General features: G+C 43.4%; 1 protein-coding gene across 3 annotated transcripts in view; it reads right to left on the bottom strand.

The window, feature by feature from the left end:
- OCA2 (oculocutaneous albinism II) overlaps positions 1-9,055 on the bottom strand; it is a 355,302-nt gene that overhangs the window by 212,850 nt on the left and 133,397 nt on the right. For all 3 annotated transcript variants that reach the window (XM_011942880.1, XM_011942878.1, XM_011942879.1), the window contains one exon: positions 5,772-5,904. In XM_011942880.1, coding sequence (XP_011798270.1) covers positions 5,772-5,904 — 133 coding nt within the window. The remainder of the gene's footprint in view (positions 1-5,771; positions 5,905-9,055) is intronic.

A 9,055-nucleotide genomic window follows, 5' to 3' on the forward strand; every position in this document is an offset into this window, starting at 1 on the left:
ACTAGAAATACCATTTGACCCGGCAATCCCATTACTGGGTATATACCCAAAGGATTATAAATCATTCTACTATAAAGACACATGCACACGTATGTTGACTGCAGCACTGTTCACAAGAGCAAAGACTTGGAACCAACCCAAATGCGCATCAATGACAGACTGGATAAAGAAAATGTGGCACATACACCATGGAATCCTATCCAGCCATAGAAAAGTATGAGTTCATGTCCAGGGACGTGGATGAAGGTGGAAATCAGCATTCTCAGCAAACTAACACAGGAACAGAAAACCAAACACCGTATGTTCTCACTCATAAGAGGGAGTTGAACAATGAGAACACACGGACACAGGGAGGGAAACATCACATACCGGGGCTTGTCAGTGGGTGGGAGACTAGGGGAGGGATAGCACTAGGAGCATTCGGAGAAATACCTAACGTCGATGACAGGTTGATGGGTACAGCAAACCACCATGGCACATGTATATCTATGTAACACACTTGCATGTTCTGCACATGTATCACAGAACTTAAAGTGTAATTAAAAAATAAAATAAAAATAAAAATTTTAAAAAATGGATTAAAATAATAAAATAAAATAAATCTATCACCTTCCTAGATGATAGGAAGATAACTGATATCTAGCTATTATCTTCCTAGATCTATAATTTCCTAGATTAGATGACAGATTACAGATAGATAAATAGATGACAGATAGATAAATTCCTCCTTTCAAATATCCAGTAGTTCCCTGTGGCCTCCAGAATAGAGCTAAAGATGTCAAAGATCTTCAGAGAAGAAGACTCAAAACCCCAAATGACCAGCACCATTGTGCTGATTCTGCCATATAAGTTTCAACTCTTTGTTTCTGCCACTCTAGCCTCTTACTAGGAGCCATTGTCAGATATCCCATCTCTTACCTCTCTATCAGCCTCCATCTTTCTGAGCTTCTCAACCAACTTCTGATGGTATTACTTAACAGTGGCCACATACGTGTTTCAAACAGGCAAAGAAAGTGCCGTGTGGGATGCGGTCTCACACAGGAGGTGATGGCTTCCAGGGAAGCCTAGAGTAGTGAGCTCAGAGCTAGGAATCTCAGGAGAAGCAGCCTAGGCCAGAAAGAGAGAAATGGAACTATACTAGTGTTAAGTTCATCTACTGTATGCTGGGTAGTATAATATCGCTTAAAGTTAGTGATATAATAGTCACTAAAATCATAAAACAGAATTAAAGCCCAAAAAAGTAACAACCAAAAGAGGAGAAAATATAGAATATATTTAAATAATTAATTCAAAAGAAGGCATAAATGAAGAGAATAGTAATAAAGAAGCACAAATATAAAACAATAAGATCATGTTACACTTAAATTCAATCACATCACTCAGCACATTATAAATGTCTAAGAGACAGACTATCAGAGTAGATTAAAAAGCAAGATGTAAATACATGCTGCTTACAAGAACTGTACTTTAAAGACATACATAAGTTAAAAGTAAAAAGATGGAAAAAGATATACCACACTAACACTAGTAAGAGAAAAATGAAATTGTTATATCAACAACAAAGTATATTTCAGAGCAAAGAATATTAACATGGATCACGAAGATTGTTTTTATAATAATAAAGGTGTTAATTCATCAAGATGAAAGAACAATCCTAAATATTTATGTGCCCTAATAGTAAACTTTTAAAATGCATAAAGCAAAATGATAGAATTACAAAGAGAAATAAATAAATCTATAATCGCCCTTAGACACATCTGTATCCATCTCTCAATAATTAATAAAACAAGTAGATAGAAAATCAGCAGGGATATAGAATACCTGAATAACATTATCAGCCAATCTGACTTAAGCTACATAATTGACATTATTGAACATCCCTCCCAACAAGAGCAGAATACATTTTCATTTCTAGTACACACAGAACGGTTACAAAGATAGATCACATTCTATAGCTATACACGTCTCAGTAAATTCTAAAGGATTCAAGATTTATGAAATGCATTCTCTTACTATACTGGAACTAAATTAGGTAACTGCAAAAACTTTCCCAAATACTTGGAAGGTAAATAAACCATCTAAATTATCCAACGATCAAAGAAAAAATAAAAAGATGAATTACAAGATAATTTGGTCCAGGCACGGTGGCTCAAGTCTGTAATTCCAGCACTTTGGGAGGCCGAGACGGGCGGAACACGAGGTCAGGAGATCGAGACCATCCTGGCTAAAACGGTGAAACCCCGTCACTACTAAAAAATACAAAAAAACTAGCCAGGCGAGGTGGCGGGCACCTGTAGTCCCAGCTACTTGGGAGGCTGAGGCAGGAGAATGGCGTAAACCCGGGAGGTGGAGCTTGAAGTGAGCCAAGATCCGGCCACTGCACTCCAGCCTGGGCGACAGAGCGAGACTCCGTCTCAAAAAAAAAAAAAAAAAGAAAGATAATTTGAACTGAATTAAAATGAAATATTTAATAAATTAGTGAGAGGTCACTAAAGTAATACTTAGAAGGAAATTTAGAGCACTAAATGCCTATAATAGAAAATAAGAGGCACATGAAATCAATAACCTTAGCCTCTACTTTTAGAAACTAGTGAAAGAAAAATAAGCCCAAAAGTAAGCAGAAAAAATATAATAAAGAGCACAATAGACATTATTAAAAGAGAAAAAAACTGTAGAGAAAAATCTTTATAATCAAAAGCTGGTTCTTTGAGATCAATAAAATTGATAAACCAACCAAAACGAGAGAGAGAAGACAAACTACAACATCAGAGATGAGAGATATGACATTATCAAAAATTTGATAGCCCTTAAAAGGAAAATGAAAGAATATTATGAACAATTTTATAACAATACATTCGACAACTTAGATTAAATGGACAAATTCCTCGAAAGACCCCAACTACCAGAATCACTCAGGGAGAAACAGATTACTTGAACAGCCATCCCTACATGTGTATTAAGGGATTTGAATTTGTAGTTAAAAACCTTCCCACAAAAACATCCAGGCCTATAAATGTCCAAATAAACATTTAAGAAAAAAGTAATAGCAATTCTACAGAAATTCTTCCAAAACTTTGAAGATGACGAAGTATTTCTGTATTCCGCCTATGAGGACAACAAAAAAAGACATTACAAAACGGGAAACCACATCAAGATCCCTGATGTACACAAATACAAAATGCTAACAAAGTTTTAGCAAGCAGCAGCAGGAGCTGAATATCTGGTGATCAGAGGGACAGGCTCCGGTGATTACTGTTCCTTTCGCCATGTACGTCATGCTCTCTCCCATTCTGAGCACCTGGTAGGCTGGCCTGGTCTGGTCCCTTGTGACTGGGTGGAGCCTGCCTGTGTCACTCGATGGCAGAGTGGGCCCATGATATTCTCTGCCTTCAAGGCCAGCCGCTCAGGACTCTAAGAACAGATGATGACTGGGGCCCCTGCCAGGCCACTGGGGAGGAGGCGAGGGGTACAAAGCCAACACGAGGAAGAAAACACAGTTCTGGAAGTCACTGAGATTTCAGGGTTCCTTTTTCCCTGCAACATAACCAAGCCTGTTCTGACACTGCTCTGTACACTACCACAGGCCTGCTAAACTCAGATCTGTTGAGCGGGGCTTAGGAATCTGCAGTTTTACCAAGGACTCCAAATTTGGAGCCCTCTAGGCCCAACAGTGGCACAGAGCAATCACCCCACTCTGCACTGCCGGTCTTAGCACGGCCGGAGGGTTCCAGCTTCACCAGGTGTGCGCACTTCCCACCATCCCTCCCCACTTCCCTTGAAGCTTGTCTCTGTTCCTTACTCAGGAATGGTGAGGAATTGATTACAGAGATTTATTTTCTATGTATCTAAATCTGTGTATCCCAAATTCTTCTCAAGATTAGACACTGTGATCACCAGGGAGGCTGGGAGAGGCTGGCATAATTGGGCAGGATGACAGCTGAGCTCTCCACGAAGGCACAGCTGTGCACACACAAGCTCCCAGAGACAGGACAATTATCCATCACAATCACAGTCTCCTTTGCTCTCCCTTGGTTCTAACATTTTCATCAGAAAATGAAACCTATATATTAATTTATCTTACTGTGCATATATTAGTTGATTATAAAACATTCTAAACACCTCTAGCTAGTTGTCACGGGTTGAACTAGGTCCCGGCCCCAGGTAAGATGATAGACATTTCCAAGAACAATCTCGTTTTGTCAGATGGAGGCACACGAAACAATATTTTCTTAATGAGATTTTTTTTTTTTTTTTTGAGACGGAGTCTCGCTCTGTCGCCCGAGCTGGAGTGCAGTGGCCAGATCTCAGCTCACTGCAAGCTCCGCCTCACGGGTTTACGCCATTCTCCTGCCTCAGCCTCCTGAGTAGCTGGGACTACAGGCGCCCGCCACCTCGCCCGGCTAGTTTTTGTATTTTTAGTAGAGACGGGGTTCCACTGTGTTAGCCAGGATGGTCTCAATCTCCTGACCTCGTGATCCGCCCGTCTCGGCCTCCCACAGTGCTGCGATTACAGGCTTGAGCCACCGTGCCCGGCATTAAATTTTTTAAACACTCAAATTCTGAATAACATGAAAGTCACACAAATCTGTCTTGGACAGTCAGCATCAGAGGAACTGGAGTAAGGCAGGACCATGTCACGGCCTCCAGCCATCCGTGTGGAAATGGAATCTGGCTCTCTTATCCAGAACAAAGACAAACTGAGATCCTGTAAAACACAGGCCCGCGGAATCACCAAGGCTGAGAGAGATCAACATACAACCCCTGAGCTGTAAAAACCCCTGAGGAGGAAGAAGAGCGCCTGCATCTGCCGAGCTCTGGTCGCCTGATGCCCCTGTTACCCAGGCAACCTGCACGGCATCCACATTCGGGAGCTCAGCAAGGAAAGGCTGGCTGTTCCCCAAATAATCTATTGTTCCTAATACATTCTAGTCAGTAACAACCTCAGTAAAGCATCTACTGAAGTGTTTAAGTGATGAAAGTGCAAAACGATAAGATGGCCCTAAGCCCTCATCCTGCTGGCTGGTGTGCTGGCTGGTGCTCAGCATCTGCTGTTTGTTTGTTCGTTTGTTTTTGAGACTGAGTCTCACTCTGTCACCCAGGTTGGAGTGCAGTGGCACGATCTCGGCTCACTGCAACCTCCATCTCCCGGGTTCAAGCAATTCTCCTGCCTCAGCCTCCCGAGTAGCTGGGATTACAGGCGTGTGCCACCATGCCGAGCTAATTTCTATATTTTTAGTACAGACCGGGTTTCACCATGTTGGCCAGGCTGGACTCAAACTCCTGACCTGATTCAGGTGATCCGACCCGCTCGGCCTCCCAAAGTGCTGGGATTACGGGCATGAGCCGCCGCGCCCAGCCTAGCATGTGCTCTTGATTGACAGGGCACATCACCTCCTGTGCTGGGTTATGTTGCTGTATTTGCAGTCATATTTAGCACTCAAGCTATGATACACTATTAAAGCACTACCGTCTATGTTAGTGTATTTGTGCCATACACACATGGCTTTAGGAGGTTATGACATGTGAGTTGTACATGGTGGCCATAACTTCCCACATTTTAGCACAGTACACTTCACAGAAAACCGAAGAGGCACAGCTCATGACAGCAGCCCTGAAAACACAGTGTATACTAGGAGGCAGACGTGGAGAGTCACTGATACTGAGCATCCAGCAACCCATGACAGGTACTTCCTGATAAGAACTTCCCCTGGTAAACAAACAATATTATGGTAATGAAATCTGAGCTTACATGAGGAGGCACCTGTACTCACCAACAATCTCACTGGGTTCCTTGTTATAAAGCTTTCTGTTCCAGTAAAGGAGTCTGAGGAGTGGAAAGGAGACCAGGAGAACAAGGCAAATCCCAATGAACATGTGTGCAGTGAATCCGGCAAAGTCCAGGCCCTGGAAATAGATAAGGGGAAATGGAATGGCGACGGGCCTTTCCTCTGCACAGGCAGCGGCTCCCTGGGTCAGGGTCCAGGGAGGGCCAGAGCCCAGGAGGGAAGCGGCTCGCCAGGAGCTCCAGGACGTTAGGCAGAGGCCCTGGAGCCCAACACACAGCCCAGGGAAGACCACGGATTCCTCACCATGATTCTGAAAATTGTTAAGGTTTGTTTCTTTCATGTCAAAAGCCAAAAACCAATTCTTACACAAATGACAAGCCGTCATAGGGAGAAACAAAAACAGGCCACCACATCTAACTCAACCTGGGCTCGGTCCGTCTTCACCACTAGATTGATGCCTTCCTCCAGACAGGGTGAAAAAAGACCGAATGGGACAAAACACTAAAGAGTCTGACAATATTTGCCCATTTGAAGGGAAGTTGAATTTTTACACATCTCACTCCATTGGTTTGAAAGAGTCCTCGCGGCTGGAGAGCAGAGCCCTCCGCAGGGCACCCAGGGCCCATCAGGGCTGGGATCGCTCAGAGCATGGGGACCAGCAGCAGGGATCCAGGCAGGAACCTGTCCTTCCCCGCAGGCTTCCTTTGCCCGCCTGGGGCTCTGCACATGGCTGGCCACTGAGGGTATCTTTACAGCTGGGCAAAATCCCCACTAGGTTGATCTGTCCTGGAATAAGTCAGCAACGTCATTGGTTGGTTCTGTTCTTTCACTGACCATGTGCTTTTATACCTTCAGCACATCTGTGCAGGCACCTCCTGAGCCCCCAGCAGGACAGACGAGGCTCCCATCCCCATGAAGCTGGCCATCTGGCAAGAACTCAAGGTCTTTTCTGTAGCGTCCATGGGTCACATGTGCCACAGAGGGGGCCAGAGGCACAGTGACAATGCACGACCATGGGGAGCGACAGGGGGCAGGGCGGGAGGGACAACGGGCAGTCCGGCTCTGCCTTGGGAGCCGCGGGAGCATAGAGGGGTGACAAGTCACACGGAACATTAGTGAGGATCCCACAATAGGAGTTTGGAAAATCACCTTCCAAAGGACTGGGTTTGAGTGATTTAAACTATATGAACTGTTCCTTATTAAAATGTATGTATTTTTCTCTCACTTTTAGAAAATAGGTGAAATCACTTTCAACATTGTTAAAGATACAACACAACTAGAGGCCATTATCAATGAAGTTGTGTCAAAGTTTAGAGCTTGCCAATATATAATAATCTGAAACGCTTAATCCCTTGCAGTTACTGGTACATCCAACGGTTGTCCTTGCAGACAGCATTACAAATGACAGACAGAGCTGTATAAGCGAATTCCTCGGCAGAGAGCAGGGAAACCACACAGAGGCGGGACTCGTGGAATGCTCTGGGTGATCATATAGAAGAATGCACCACTTTTCTGACAGTTCTTCAATGGGGCTATTACATTGAATTTTGTGTTTATCTCTGTAATTCATACCCCAGATACCTGAAAAAGGTCCACGATACTTTCAGGGGCTTATGAAACTGTTTTAAATTCTTCTAAACTCAGAAGCAAAAAAAAAAAAAAAATGAACTGTTGGGTCAGAGAAAATGATTTAAAATATAGTACTAATACATTTATACACTAGCTGGGTCACGAAATGCAATTGTTAGTATTTTTTACAGAACATGTCCCAAGAAGACAGAAGTACCTATATTCTGATTAATTCTTGGTCCCTTTAGAACATAATAACTATAAAGTTTTGTCCCATTGGAAATGTTCAGGCAATTGGAGAAAAAAGCGATGAGTAGATAAAAGAAAAATAAAAAAAAACTAAGGAGGTCCTGGGTGTGCGTCCACAGCAAAATGACACGGCACTGAGTGAAGCATTTGGTTGCTGCTAGACTTGTGATGGGTGGATTCATCAAGTGGATTCATCAAGTAAGAGCAATGATAAGGGAAAAATCCAAACTGATCATTTTAGGAAACAGGCAAATGCAGTGTGCAGTGGGATGCAGATGTTTGAGCTAAGCTTATTAGGTGCAGGTATCTGGGCCGCCCTGCTGCTTTTACGTGCCTCTGTAATGTCCTAGACTCTCCTCCTTTGTGTTCCCAGTAACAAAACCACCCACCAGCACACTCACATCAATTCAGCACCTAAATGTGCTCTTTCTGCTTCAAGGTGCCACTTCTGCTTTGCATTGTTTTGTTATGGGCTCCACTCAGTCATTTCTTCTTAATTTTTTCCTCATTCGATGGATTAAATAGCCAAATATTAGGCATGTAAACCAACCAAAAGAGGAACCCTCAATCAGATTAGAACATTCAAAGATTCATAATCTACATATATTTAAGGGGACACACCTGTGGGACTTCTGGCCCACCAATGTCAGTTTCTAGGAATGACGCTTCAGGCTAGCTCTATGACAAGTCAAAATGGCTCATTAGGTTGTTAAGGGAGGGGCTCAAGACAAAATAATTTCTTGAATTCTTCTATGTGAAAAAATAAAAAAAAAGAAAAAAAGAAAAACTTCTTACAAAGTGTTTAGCTGAATCTATTGAATATTTTAGTAAAATATGCATGGTGTAATTTGAAAATATAATCCTGTCTAGACGCTCAGTAAGGAGAGGACCCAGCACCGCAGGAATGGGTATAACAGGCAGATGGGGGGTGTGGGTCTTGCTGCTTGTAAGGGCTCCATCAAGCACGGGTGCAGGGGACCTGGCACACATGGGTCTAAAGGAAGAGCCTCTGGCAGAGACATGGCTCCCAGCAGGCTGAAAACAGAGCAAGCCACAGAGGGGATGAGTTCTGCTAGCCAATGCTGACCTGAGAGGAGAAAAAGGTCAAAAACGAAGACCCCTGAGTCCACAGATATTGAAGAGGTGTGTGTGGAAACAAACAAACCAAAAAACAAACCTGCAAAGGAAATTCAGAGGGGGCCAGAGACGCAGAGCGAGGCCCGTAAGAGAGACACTGTCTAAGTTATCACCCAACGGAGTGGGGGAAAAACAGCAGTGGAGGAGGAGCCAAAGAACTTCACAGCACATGCAACATGGCAGGAACACATGAAAAATGCCCCAGCATGCATGGCATGGTGGGAAACTATGAAGAAGGTTCCAGCAAACACAGCATAGTGGGAAAATGAAAAGAATGTCCCAGCACGCACAGTATGATGGGAAAACATAAAGAA

This window comes from Colobus angolensis, unplaced genomic scaffold, assembly GCF_000951035.1.
Source record: "Colobus angolensis palliatus isolate OR3802 unplaced genomic scaffold, Cang.pa_1.0 Scaffold211, whole genome shotgun sequence".
NCBI lineage: Eukaryota > Metazoa > Chordata > Mammalia > Primates > Cercopithecidae > Colobus > Colobus angolensis.